The sequence below is a fragment of the Lethenteron reissneri genome, chromosome 69 (assembly GCF_015708825.2).
Source record: "Lethenteron reissneri isolate LAM-NWPU_2019-01 chromosome 69, ASM1570882v1, whole genome shotgun sequence".
Classification (NCBI taxonomy): domain Eukaryota; kingdom Metazoa; phylum Chordata; class Hyperoartia; order Petromyzontiformes; family Petromyzontidae; genus Lethenteron; species Lethenteron reissneri.
In genome coordinates this window covers 1,595,032-1,609,810 of record NC_083847.1, presented here as the reverse complement: position 1 = coordinate 1,609,810, position 14,779 = coordinate 1,595,032, and the positions used below count along the sequence as shown (strand labels likewise).

The 14,779-nt window shown below is 53.7% G+C and overlaps 1 protein-coding gene across 1 annotated transcript; it reads left to right on the top strand.

Moving 5' to 3' along the window:
- Positions 1-266: 266 nt before the first annotated feature.
- On the top strand, positions 267-10,969 carry LOC133360816 (zinc finger MYM-type protein 2-like). The gene is made up of 8 exons (XM_061579692.1): positions 267-549; positions 2,256-2,376; positions 3,318-4,040; positions 4,501-4,643; positions 5,951-6,044; positions 6,501-6,782; positions 8,937-9,009; positions 9,549-10,969. Exons 1-8 carry the CDS (start codon positions 502-504, stop codon positions 10,582-10,584), a joined length of 2,520 nt encoding a protein of 839 aa, XP_061435676.1. The 5' UTR covers positions 267-501; the 3' UTR covers positions 10,585-10,969.
- The last annotated feature ends 3,810 nt before the right edge of the window (positions 10,970-14,779 follow it).

Here is a 14,779-nt window from a genome sequence, read left to right as displayed (position 1 = left end):
CTGCCGCAATTTTGTCGTATCGCCATCGTAAGATCGAAATATCGTAACTCGGGGGACTACCTGTATACAGCAGCAGGCATCGTCAGGGGTCGGGATCGAACCCACGACCTCCTGCGTACCAGGCGAGGTAGTTAACATCTCCATGGAGAGACACGCAGACTCCAAGTATACAGCAGCAGGCGTTGTTAGGGTCGTGATCGAACCCACGACCTCCTGCGTACCAGGCGACATAGTTAACATCTCCACGGAGAGACACGCAGACTCCAAATATACAGCAGCAGGCGTTGTTAGGGTCGGGATCGAACCCACGACCTCCTGCGTACCAGGCGACGTAGTTAACATCTCCACGGAGAGACACGCAGACTCCAAATATACAGCAGCAGGCGTTGTTAGGGTCGGGATCGAACCCACGACCTCCTGTGCACCAGGCGAGGTAGTTAACATCTCTAAGCCACCGTGGTTCTCTCTTGTGCAGGAGATGAGGAGATCTCCTCGGTTGTCATGGGGACGCTGTCACGGAAACGGAAACTCACGGAAACCCTGGACAATGTGAGTGACACTCACTCACCCTCTCACTCGCTCACCCTCTCACTCGCTCACCCTCTCACTCACCCTCTCACTCACCTTCTCACTCACCCTCTCACTCACTCACCCTCTTACTCACCCACTCACTCACCTCCTCACTCACCCTCTCACTCACCCACTCACTCACCTCTCACTCACTCACCCACTCACCTCTCACTCACCCCCTCACTCACCCTCTCACTCACTCACCCCCTCACTCACCCTCTCACTCACTCACCCCCTCACTCACCCTCTCACTCACCCCCTCACTCACCCTCTCACTCACCCCCTCTCTCACTCACCCACTCACTCACTCACTCACCACTCACTCACCCTCTCACTCACCCTCTCACTCACCCTCTCACTCGCTCACCCTCTCACTCGCTCACCCTCTCACTCACCCTCTCACTCACCTTCTCACTCACCCTCTCACTCACTCACCCTCTTACTCACCCACTCACTCACCTCCTCACTCACCCTCTCACTCACCCACTCACTCACCTCTCACTCACTCACCCACTCACCTCTCACTCACCCCCTCACTCACCCTCTCACTCACCCCCTCACTCACCCTCTCACTCACCCTCTCTCTCACTCACCCACTCACTCACCCACTCACTCACCCACTCACTCACCCACTCACTCACCCTCTCACTCACCCTCTCACTCACCCTCTCACTCACCCACTCACTCACCCACTCACTCACCTCTCACTCACCCCCTCACTCACCCTCTCACTCACTCACCCCCTCACTCACCTTCTCACTCACTCACCCCCTCACTCACCCTCTCACTCACTCACTCACTCACCCACTCACTCACCCACTCACTCACCCTCTCACTCACCCTCTCACTCACTCACCCACTCACTCACCCTCTCACTCACCCCCTCACTCACCCACTCACTCACCCTCTCACTCACCCACTCACTCACTCACCCTCTCACTCACCCCCTCACTCACCCACTCACTCACTCACCCTCTCACTCACCCCCTCACTCACCCTCTCACTCACCCACTCACTCACCCACTCACTCACCCTCTCACTCACCCTCTCACCCTCTCACTCACCCTCTCACTCACTCACCCACTCACTCACCCCCTCACTCACCCACTCACCCTCTCACTCACCCCCTCACTCACCCTCTCTCTCACTCACCCACTCACTCACCCACTCACTCACCCTCTCACTCACCCTCTCACTCACCCTCTCACTCACTCACCCTCTCACTCACCCCCTCACTCACCCTCTCACTCACCCCCTCACCCACTCACTCACCCTCTCACTCACCCTCTCACTCACCCACTCACTCACCCTCTCACTCACCCTCTCACTCACCCTCTCACTCTATCACCCTTTCACTCACCCTCTCTCTCACTCACTCACCCTCTCACTCACCCACTTTCTCACTCACTCACCCACCCACTCACTCACCCTCTCACTCACTCACTCACTCACCCTCTCACCCTCTCATTCACCCACCCTCTCACCCACTCACCCTCTCACCCTTCACACTCACCCTCTCACTCACCCACCCACTCACTCACCCTGTCACTCACTCACTCACCCCTCACTCACCCTCTCACTCACCCACTCACCCTCTCACTCACCCTCTCACCCACTCACCCTCTCACTCACCCTCTCACTCACCCTCTCACTCACCCTCTCACTCTCTCACTCTCGTCTCTCAGTTTCGCCACAAGACATCTCTGCTGGACTCCGAGTGTGGTGTTGCCGCACGGATGGATTGCGCCATCCCATCGGTGGGCTCCACCTGGTCGAGCACCACGGACGACTCGTCCGATGAGGAGGGTGAGCAGAGCAGGGGTTAACAACATCATCAGCAGCAGCATCATCAGCAGCAGTATCAACAGCAGCAGCAGTATCATCATCAGCATCATCAGCAGCAGCATCATCAGCAGCAGTATCATCAGCATCAGCATGAGCATCAGCATCCTCATCATTAGCAGCAGCATCAGCTGCAGCAGGAGCATCATCAGCAGCAGCATCATCACTAGCTGCAGCAGGAGCATCATCATCAGCATCATCATTATCAGCAGTATCATCAGCAGCAGCATCATCATCAGCAGTAGCATCATCAGCATCATCATCAGCATCATCATCACTAGCAGCAGCATGAGCATCATCATCAGCAGCAGCATCATCATCCTGGGAAGATGGAGGCAGTCGCCCTCCAGCAACAATGGAGGGCAGAGGAGCGACGCTCACAACAACGAGCGGAGCGCCGGGTGGCTAAAGCACAGCAAGTTGGTACAGTAGGGGGCACAGGTGGTGCATCAGCCAGTCATCTCGGTCATCTCGGTCAGTCGACCCGTGGCACCTGCTGGGTCTGCCCCGTGACCTCCTGCCAGCGGGCGTTCGACACTTCACGTGGCCTCAAGGTGCACTTGGCCTGGCACAAGCATCGTGGTGACGTCACCGCCACTTAGTGGCGAATGGCGGTTGTTGTTGTTGTGTGTGTCTGCGTGTGTGTTTCTGTGTGTGTGTGTGTCTGTGTGTGTGTCTGTCTGCGTGTGTCTGTCTGCGTGTGTTTCTGCGTGTGTGTTTCTGCGTGTGTGTTTCTGTGTGTCTGTGTGTGTGTCTGTGTGTCTGCGTGTGTCTGTCTGCGTGTGTCTGCGTGTGTATCTGCGTGTGTCTGCGTGTGTCTGTGTCTCTACGTGTGATGACGGGTCACGATACCGTTGGCGATGCTGCGATGCTCACTAACCTCTGGCCCCTGTTTGCTGTTCCAGGACCACCTTTGCCTCTCCGAGCCCAAGATCCCAGATTCAGCTCAGACCTCCTGTCTCCCACGCCGCCTCTGCCCATCCGACTCCACTGCTCCCCTCGCTCCGATCCCACAGATCCCGCCGATCCTATTAGTCGCGTAGGTCCCGCCGACGTTGATCCCACCGATCGTCTCGTCGGTCACGCCGATTCCATTGATCCCGCCGATATTGACCTCATTGATCCCACCGATAATATCGGTCTCGTCATCGATCCCATCGATCTCATCGAGTCCGCCGATCTCTTTGATCCCGACGATCCGATGGAGCTCATCGATACCTGCGGCACCATCGCCCCCGGTGATCCGCGCGATCCCTCGGAGTGCCTCGATCCCACCGGGCCGATCGATCGCGAAGCCTCCGAGGGGACGACACAGATGAGCCCCTTGGGCTTTATTGATCAGCCCTGCGGGGCCATTGATCCGCGCGGGACCTCCGATCGCGTCGATCGCTCCCATGGCCTTGATCCCACCGGTGAAACCGATCCTGATCCCTGGTGTCTACCGGGTCCCCATAGTCCGGCTCTCCAGGGCGGGGATGCGGGGGGGGTGAGGGAGACTCCTCTGAGCGCCGAGTGCGGCTCGGACGCGTGGAGGCTGTGGGTGGCCGAGACGCGGCGACGGAGACCACGCGGGGAACACGCGGAGACCACGTGGAGGGGGAGACACGCGGAGGAGGAGGAGGAGGACGGTACGGGGGATGTACTGGGAGAGACACGGGGGGAGACACGGGGAGAGACACGGGGAGAGACACGGGGAGACACGGGGAAACACACGGGGAGATACACGGGGAGACATGGAGACACGGGAAGAGACACGGGGAGACACACGTGGAGACACATGGAGACACGGGGAGGCACGGGGAGAGACACGAAGACACACAGGGGGAGACATGGGGAGATGTGGGGACACGTGAAGACACATGAAGACACGGGGAGACACACGGGGAGACACGGGGAGACATGGGGACACGGGGAGACACGGGGAGACACACGGGGAGACCATCGCTGCATCTCCGTCATCCTCCTGCTCCCACAATCTCCTCTCGGTGTTTCCTCGCGACTCCCTCTTCTCTGCCCCCTCATCCTCCTCCCTCCCCCCCTCCCCCGTGTCTCTCTCCCGTGTCTCCCCCGTGTCTCTCTCCTGCGTAGCGGTGTGTGCAGACCGTGTCTCGGCGTGTCTCTCCAAGGAGCTCTGCGTCGGCCTCTGCCGCTTCCTGCGGGAGGCCAGGAGGCCGAGTGGCCGCGAGTACTCGGCAGACAGCCTCTACTACCTGTGCGTGTGCATACACAAGGTGCGTACACACACTCACACAGAGACACTCACACAGAGACACAGAGACACACAGAGACACACACAGAGACACAGAGACACACAGAGACACACAGAGACACAGAGACACACAGAGACACACACAGAGACACAGAGACACACAGAGACACACACACACTCACACAGAGACACTCACACAGAGACACACACAGAGACACACAGACACACACAGAGACACACACACAGAGACACACACATAGACATACACACAGAGACACACACTACACCACACATACACACACATAGACATACACACATAGACATACACACTCACACAGACACGTGCAGACACACCAGAGGACACAACACACAGAGACACACACACATAGACATTACAACACTCACACAGACACGTGCAGAGACACACAGAGACACACACAGAGACACACACAGATACACACTCAGATACACACAAAGAGACACACACAGACACAGAGACGCACACAGAGACGCACACAGAGACGCACACAGAGACGCACACAGAGACGCACACAGTGACGCACACAGTGACGCACACAGTGACGCACACAGAGACGCACACAGAGACGCACACAGAGACGCACACAGTGACGCACACAGTGACGCACACAGAGACGCACACAGAGACGCACACAGAGACGCACACAGAGACGCACACAGAGACGCACACAGAGACGCACACAGAGACGCACACAGTGACGCACACAGTGACGCACACAGTGACGCACACAGAGACGCACACAGAGACGCACACAGACACGCACACAGAGACGCACACAGAGACGCACACAGTGACGCACACAAAGACGCACACAGTGACGCACACAGAGACGCACACAGAGACGCACACAGACACGCACACAGAGACATATACAGAGACACACAGACACACACAGAGATGCACACAGAGACATATACAGAGACATATACAGAGACACACACAGACACACACAGAGACGCACACAGAGACATATACAGAGACACACACACACAGACACACACAGAGACACACACAGAGACACACTCAGTGACACACACAGAGACACACAGAGACACACAGTGACACACAGTGACACAGACATTGACACACACAGTAACACACACAGAGACTCACACAGAGACTCACACAGAGACACACACACAGAGACACACACAGAGACACACAGTGACACACATGGACACACACACACACACAGTGACACACACAGATACATACACAAAAACAAAGACATACACACGTACACACTGTGTACGTGTGTGTGTGCACCCTGTGTTTTGCCGTGAGTGCAGCACCTGGGCGACTGCGGCAGGCAAGACAACATCTTCACCGACGCGTGTTACTCGGACTTCCAGCTGCGTCTCAGCGAGACCCTCAGCTCCAACGGTTCGTGCCGGAGACACGTGGTGGGAGTGGTGGGGCTGGGAAACTCGCAAAGATTTCCCGTGTAGCCCAAACGGGCTGTTGGGGCAAGTGCTGTTAGCGAGCACCTATGAAGGCCGGCACGACACACGAGGGGGTGGGTGGCCAGCACCACGCCCGACCGCCTTTGTCTCCCCAGTGCTAGCGATGTTTACACATCGCACCAGGTACTCATTTGAGGCTGAGTCGACCTAGGAGGGGCACAGGACCGGTTCAGACAATCGTCACCGGTGTTTGCCGTGAGCGGGAATCGAACCCGGGTCTTGACGAGGCTGATGAGGTGGAGACGTAGGTCCCGTTGGAATTCTCTTGCACCTCCTCCGCTGTAGCAAAGCCTCTCTCCTCGGTGTGCTGCGTGGCAGGCGATGTTGAATATCGTTTACTCCCCCGTGTCTCCCCCCCCCCCCCCCCCCGTGGCAGGCCCATGGCCGTCGTCGCGCGTCTGCGAGGAGCACCTGTGGGCGAGCGGCCTGATGGGCCTCCATTCCCCGTGGTCTCTCCTCTTCTCGCTCCTCTACTACCTCGCCTGGGGCTTCCAGCTGCACTCCCCGACGCAGCACGGGCGCCTCTCCACGCGCTCGCTGCTCGTGCGGTCCGCTCCCAACTCCTCCTCCTCTTCACGCTCCCGGCCCACCGGGGACTCCGCTGGGAGGGCTCTCGCCTACCGAGGGAGCGGAGCGGACGCGGGGAGCGACGTAGCAGGTGAGCGAGGGGGGGCAGCGGGAGGAGGGAGACACTTTAGCAGATTGAGGTGGGGGGGGAGCCACGCGGTGGCTAGGAGATGTTAACTACCTCGCCTGGTGTACAGGAGGTCGTGGGTTCGATCCCGACCCTGACGCCTGCTGCTGTGTATTTGCAGTCTGTGTCTCCCTTCGCTCTCCCCGTGGTTGCGTGGATTTTCCTCCAGATCCTCCGGTTTTCCCCCCCTCCACATTCAGAATCGACGTCGCCCGTTCAGGCATTGACAAGTCAATGCCTCGGATAAAAATGAGGAGCTGAGCAGTGTCTTTTACGTCCGTACTTTCCTCCAGTGCTAGTGAATATAATTCAAAGGAATCAGACTTTTTGTTTAATTGACTGGCTATATTTTCATCAGTCAGTTCCACACGGCGAGTCACAGTCCTGCGTGATAAACTGACTTTTTCAAATTTGCTTTTGATCTCCGGACACAAGATGTCTGCTGTCTGTACCGTGCATTCTTTTACAAACTCGCCTTCGGAGAAAGGCTTGCTAGCAGCCTTTGCTGTTTCGTATGCCACCAAAAAACTTGCCTTGGTAGTTGACTCTTGAATCGCAGTTTGTCGGTGAAAAAAATGTTGCCGAGTCTGTAAATTAGCCGCCAACCTCTGAGCCGTAGCCGCCCATTCTTGCGTTGACGGCTTGCTCGCGTAGTCAGCATGCTTCGTAGCAAAGTGACGGCTGATGTTGCACTCCTTGAAAACTGCGACAGTTTCTCGGCATATCAGGCATACAGCCTTCGATTGGACTTCAGTGAAAAGTATTTTGTTGTCCACTCCGTGTTAAACACTCATTGTCCATCTTCTTGGTTCTTTCGGTAAAGTCACGTAGAATGGAAATAATAAAATAATGATCACGACGTTTCGGCCACAACGCAAGCAGCCGTCCTCAGGTGGAGAGCAGGTCTGTCGAGTAGACAGAGACTCTGTCGAGTAGACAGAGACTTTACCGAAAGAACCAAGAAGATGAATCCCTGCAGTCACGAAAGCTTTAAATCGAAACTCATTGTCCACTTTTCGTTTCCTTGATCCGCTCACTTTACAGAAGGGCTCACAGGGCAAAGCGAAAAAGTGAAGGGAGCACCATATCTAACTCAGCAATGTAAACAAACCCTGAAAATGGCGCTGACAGGCCCACAATGCATTGCGAGATCATGTGCCCTTTCCAGCCCTATATACCACACTCCCGGTCAACGTGCGCCATCTAATGGGAAAATGGGGGCATTACAGGAGGAAGGTAAAATTTAATTTAATAATAATTTAAAAGCCCAACGGGCCATATACGGCCCGGGGGCCGTACTTTGCCTATGTCTGGTGTAGTGTGTAGTGTAGTGTATAGTGTAGTGTATAGTGTAGTATACTAGTACAGCACTAGTGTGCAGTGTATAGTGTAGTATACTAGTACAGCACTAGTGTATAGTGTAGTGTATAGTGTAGTGTATAGTGTAGTATACTAGTACAGCACTAGTGTATAGTGTAGTGTATAGTTTAGTATACTAGTACAGCACTAGTGTAGTGTATAGTGTAGTGTATAGTGTAGTATACTAGTACAGCACTAGTGTATAGTGTAGTGTATAGTGTAGTGTATAGTGCAGTGTATAGTGTAGTATACTAGTGTACAGTGTAGTGTATGTTGTAGTGTATAGTGTGTAGTGTATAGTGTAGTGTATAGTGTAGTATACTAGTACAGCACACTGGTTGTGAGTTGGAGAGCCAAGCCACAACATTTACAATCTGAGTTCGACGTTTCGCCGGTGATTGCAACTCACAACATTCTTTCTTTCGGTAAAGCCACGGAGGCAGACAAAATAAATCCCTGAAGACGACCGCTTGTGTTGCGATCGAAACGTCGATAATTTCGTGTTATCTTTTCCGCCTACGTGGCTTTAAAGCTTTAAGTCAAGATTTAATCGCAGCTAGCCTCATTAGGCGACGGACACGTTTGTGATGGCGGGTTTTAACGGCACTTTTACGCGATCTAACCCCAACAAACACCTCTATTATGGGTTATTTATCCTGCTGCAGTGACTGATGATGATGGTGGTGGTGGTGGTGATGTTCATGTTATTGTTGGTGATGGTATTGGTGATGGTGATCATGATGTTTTCGATCATTTCAGGAATTATGTCGGAAAATCTCTGGGATCGTGAGCGTTGTCCGGTCCGCATTTACGAAACCTACCTCTCCAAAATGTAACTACCGCAACAACCACAATTACCACAACCACAACTACAACAACTACACTACCACAACTACCACAACCACACTACCACAACAACCACATCAACCACAACTACCGCAACAACCACACTGCACTACCACAACAACCACACTAAACTACCACAACAACCACAACAATCACAACTACCGCAACAACCACAACTATCACAACAACCACAACTACCACAACCACTTCACTACCACAACTACCACAACCACACTACCACAACAACCCCACTACACAACCGCAACAACCACACTACACTACAACAACCACACCACACTACCACAACAACCACAACAACCACACTACACCACCACAACTACCACACTACACTACACCACCACAACAACCACACTACACCACCACAACAAACGCCACCACCCTGACCACACGAGTGTTTGGTGCGTGTAGAGCGCCTCCCGGCACTCGCTTGCATCGCCTCACTAACGTTACCGTCTCTCCCTCCTCCTTGTGCCCCCCCCCTCCCCTCCCCCCCCATGTGATCAGCCCCCCCTCGTCCTGCTGTGCCAGCGAGGGGGGGCCCCCCGGCCCCCTCTACTTGACCCCCCTGGACTCTCCGCCGGGGGAGGCTCCCTCCTCCACCTCTCCGTGGTTCTCCTCTACTCCGCTGGCGGCCCCCTCCCTGCGCTCGCTCCTCTCCCGCGCGCTTTGTGCCCGCCCCTCCTCCCTCCTCGCCCACAAAACCAGCCACACCACCAGCCACACCACCACCCACCCAATCACCCATCCAACCACCCACCCCACCAGCCAAAACACCACCCACCCAATCACCCACCCCACCACCCACCCTACCAGCCAAAACACCACCCACCCCACCGCTCACCCCACCGCTCACCCCACCACCCACCCCACCACCCACCCCATCACCCACCCCACCACCCACCCCACCTCTCACCCCACCACCCACCCCACCACCCACCCCATCACCCACCCCATCACCCACCCCATCACCCACCCCACCACCCACCCCACCACCCACCCCACCTCTCACCCCACCACCCACCCCACCCAGGACCTCTCCTCTAGGGGGGCCAGGGCCAGAGGGAGGGGAGGGAGGGGCAGAGGTAGGGGCAGGGGCTTGGTGGGCAGGCCCCCACGACGGGGCAGGGGGCGAGGGAGGGGCCGGGCTCGAGGCGGTGATGGTGGTGCCGGTGGTGGAGATGGTGCCGGAGGTGGCGATGGTGGTGGTGGTGGTGGTGATGGTGCCGGTGGTGGAGATGGTGGTGGTGGTGCTGGTGGTGATGGTGCCGGTGATGGTGGCAATGGTGGTGATGGTGCCGGTGGTAGTGATGGTGCCAGTGGTGGAGATGGGGGCGATGGTGTCGATGGTGGTGATGGTGCCGGTGGTGTCGATGGGCGTGATGGTGGCGATGGTGGTGATGGTGCCGGTGGTGTCGATGGTGTCGATGGTGTCGATGGTGGTGATCGTGGCGATGGCGATGATGACGATGATGCTGATGAGATGTTGCTAGAGTTTAGGAGCTCCGGTGGCTACGAATGTGAAGAATCAGACAGTGAATGAGTCCAGAGAGTCAGGGAGACCGGGACTCAGGTTCTATAGACACTGGGAGACTGGGTTCTCAGGTTCTAGAAGTTCTGGGTTCTCAGGTTCTAGAGACACTGGGAGACTGGGTTCTCAGGTTCTAGAAGTTCTGGGTTCTCAGGTTCTAGAGCCTGAAGTCTCTGTGGGTTCGTTTGCCGCTGCTGCTGTTGTGGCGATTCGTGAGGCCGTCTGTGTGCGTCACTTTTTAGTGGGAGGGGGGGGGAGATGCTTCTTCCTCCTCACCCAGGCCGAGGGGGTTCATGGTCACGATGGGGAGGAAGGGGTGGGCATGGGTATTTGGGGATGGCTAGGGGTATAGTTTGGAAGGCGTAGCGGTGGATAGGGGTATGGGTTGTTAGGGGTAGATGTGGGGTTAGGGGCGGGCGGGTGGGTGGCTGTAAATTCTGCGCGAGTTCTTGTGAAGAATAAATGAGAAGTAATTTTCACTACAACCGCGTCTGCTCGGGCCTTCTGTGTGTTTGTGTGCGTCTCTCCCTCACACACACACACACACGCCTTACACACACACACACACCACCATGACAACCACCATCACAACAACCGCCATTTGCCACTAAGTGACGGTGACGTCACCACGACGCTTGTGCCAAGCCAGGTGCACGTTGAGGCCACGTGAAGTGTCGAACGCCCGCTGGCAGGAGGTCACGGGACAGACCCAGCAGGTGCCACTGGTCGACTGACTGAGATGACCGAGATGACTGGCTGATGCACCACCTGTGCTCTCTACTGTGCCAACTTGCTGTGCTTTAGCCACCCGGGGCTCTGCTCGTTGTTCTGAGCGTCGCTCCTCTGCCCTCGATTGTTGTTGGAGAGCGACTGCCTCCAACTGCCCAGTAGCGTCCTTCATGAGCCTCTTATACCACATAACTCCATCCCTTCTCTGGCCCGTGCCGTGCCCGTTTAGCCCCCTCGAACTGGCCGAACGAAAGCTCTTTGGGCATGCGGTGGCTGGGCATGTGGGCTACATGACCCAGTCAACACAGCCTTGCCTGCTGGAGGAGCTCACCGATGGGACATGGCCCAGATCTTTGGAGGATTTGTGAACTCTTCACAATCTAACCTGGTTAAACCCAGGATGGATCGTAGGCAGGCCAGCCTAAATGTTTCCAACCGGCGAAGATGCTCCATTAGGGGGGGTCCATGTTTCGCATGCGTAGAGAAGGGAGGGAATTACTGTGGCCGAGAAGACATGAAGCTTCGTGCGGAGCGACAGACCAGGTAGCTTCCACACAGCGTTACGCAACCGATGAAAAGATAATGCCGCTCGACTGATTCGGAGTGAGACCTCTGCTGTTGAACTGGAGCCGGTCATAAGCACACACCGTGACACACACACGGTGCCTCGTCACGCAAGCGGCACTCCATCGCTCGACTCGAGCTGTAAGTGCTGTGATATTTGGCATTGCCACTGTACCGTTCGCCTTTTTGCCATTGATTTCTCGTCGACGAACACTGCTGGTGAGACTAGGCCACACAGAAGGCCGTCTCTGGTGTAGGCCAATCATTTTCAAAGACAATGCATAGACTCATTATCAGAGCACGTTTGCATGTTTTGCCACGAAGCAACGTGTGTGGATCATGCAGACTTGATTTCCTTGCAAAAAGCAATCTATTCGGTATTCGAACATCTTAACACAACAACCGTTTCATTGCCAGAGAAACGGCATGGAAAGATATTCTTATCTTTCATCATTTTTCATGCTGACAATAATGTATCCCATTGATACAACTGCTCGACCAAAGCTATATGTTGCTCTGATACTTGTGTAGGACTTGAAATGACACGCGCCACGCGATTGGTTGCGATGCGAGCGTGCAGCGGACAGTGGGGGCAACTGAGGACATAGAGTTGTTGTTGCGCCAATTAAGGGGTGAGGTCATTAAGAGACGCCACAGGTGTTCAGGGTAACTGAGGACGCAGACCGGTGATTGGTCGAGAGGGTAAGTGTCTGGGACGGGCGCCGGGGTGGCTACGATAACAGGATCACGTGAGGCTGGGGGCCTGGGGGCGAGTAGCGAAGCGGGGGATGACATAATTAATTGGGGTTGTTTGGTTCGTGGATAAAGGCAGTGATCGTATGGAGATACGGGAGTCATTGTGAGTGTTGGAGTTGGCGTTGGAGTTGGTGCCTGGACAAGAGTGTATAGTATAGGGTAGCAGTGGACAAGAGTGTATAGTATAAGGTAGCAGTGGACAAGAGTGTATAGTATAGGGTAGCAGTGGACAAGAGTGTATAGTATAAGGTAGCAGTGGACAAGAGTGTATAGTTATAAAGGTAGCAGGTGGACACGAGTGTATAGTATAGGTAGGCAGTGGACAAGAGCGTATAAATAAAGGTAGCAGTGGACAAGAGTGTATAGTACAAGGTAGCGTGGACAGAGTGTATAGTATAGGTAGCAGTGGACAAGAGTGTATAGTATAAGGTAGCAGTGGACAAGAGTGTATAGTATAAGGTAGCAGTGGACAAGAGTGTATAGTATAAGGTAGCAGTGGACAAGAGTGTATAGTATAAGGTAGCAGTGGACAAGAGTGTATAGTATAGAGGTAGCAGTGGACAAGAGTGTATAGGTATAAGGTAGCAGTGGACAAGAGTGTATAGTATAGGGTAGCAGTGACAAGAGTGTATAGTATAGGGTAGCAGTGATAAGAGCATATAGTATAAGGTAGCAGTGGACAAGAGTGTAGAATATAAGTTAGCGTGGACAAGAGTGTATAGTAGAAGGTAGCAATGAGACAAGAGTGTATAGTATAGGGTAGCAGTGGACAAGAGTGTATAGTATAGGGTAGCAGTGGACAAGAGTTTATAGTATAAGGTAGCAGTGGACAAGAGCGTATAGTATAGGGTAGCAGTGGACAAGAGCGTATAGTATAAGGTAGCAGTGGACAAGAGTGTATAGTATAGGGTAGCAGTGGATAAGAGCATATAGTCTAAGGTAGCAGTGGACAAGAGTGTATAGTATAAGGTAGCAGTGGATAAGAGCGTATAGTATAAGGTAGCAGTGGACAAGAGTGTATAGTATAAGGTAGCAGTGGACAAGAGTGTATAGTATAAGGTAGCAGTGGACAAGAGTGTATAGTATAAGGTAGCAGTGGACAAGATTGTATAGTATAGGGTAGCAGTGGATAAGAGTGTATAGTATAAGGTAGCAGTGGACAAGAGTGTATAGTGTAGGGTAGCAGTGGACAAGAGTGTATAGTATAGGGTAGCAGTGGACAAGAGTGTATAGTATAAGGTAGCAGTGGACAAGAGTGTATAGTATAGGGTAGCAGTGGACAAGAGTGTATAGTATAGGGTAGCAGTGGACAAGAGTGTATAGTATAAGGTAGCAGTGGACAAGAGTGTATAGTATAAGGTAGCAGTCGATAAGAGTGTATAGTATAGGGTAGCAGTGGACAAGAGTGGATAGTATAAGGTAGCAGTGGACAAGAGTGTATAGTATAAGGTAGCAGTGGATAAGAGTGTATAGTGTAAGGTAGCAGTGGACAAGAGTGTATAGTATAGGGTAGCAGTGGACAAGATTGTATAGTATAGGGTAGCAGTGGATAAGAGTGTATAGTATAAGGTCGCAGTGGACAAGAGTGGATAGTATAAGGTAGCAGTGGACAAGTGTATAGTATAGGGTAGCAGTGGACAAGATTGTATAGTATAGGGTAGCAGTGGATAAGAGTGTATAGTATAAGGTCGCAGTGGACAAGAGTGGATAGTATAAGGTAGCAGTGGACAAGTGTATAGTATAGGGTAGCAGTGGACAAGATTGTATAGTATAGGGTAGCAGTGGATAAGAGTGTATAGTATAAGGTCGCAGTGGACAAGAGTGGATAGTATAAGGTAGCAGTGGACAAGAGTGTATAGTATAGGGTAGCAGTGGATAAGAGTGTATAGTATACGGTCGCAGTGGACAAGAGTGGATAGTATAGGGTAGCAGTGGATAAGAGTGTATAGTATAGGGTAGCAGTGGACAAGAGTGTATAGTATAGGGTAGCAGTGGACAAGAGCGTATAGTATAAGGTAGCAGTGGACAAGAGTGTATAGTATAGGGTAGCAGTGGACAAAGAGAATACAGTATACGGTAGCAGTGGATATAGAGAGTACGGACAGAGTGGCAAGGACGGAGCGAGTACAGCGTAGCGAGGCAGCGGAGTAACGGACCT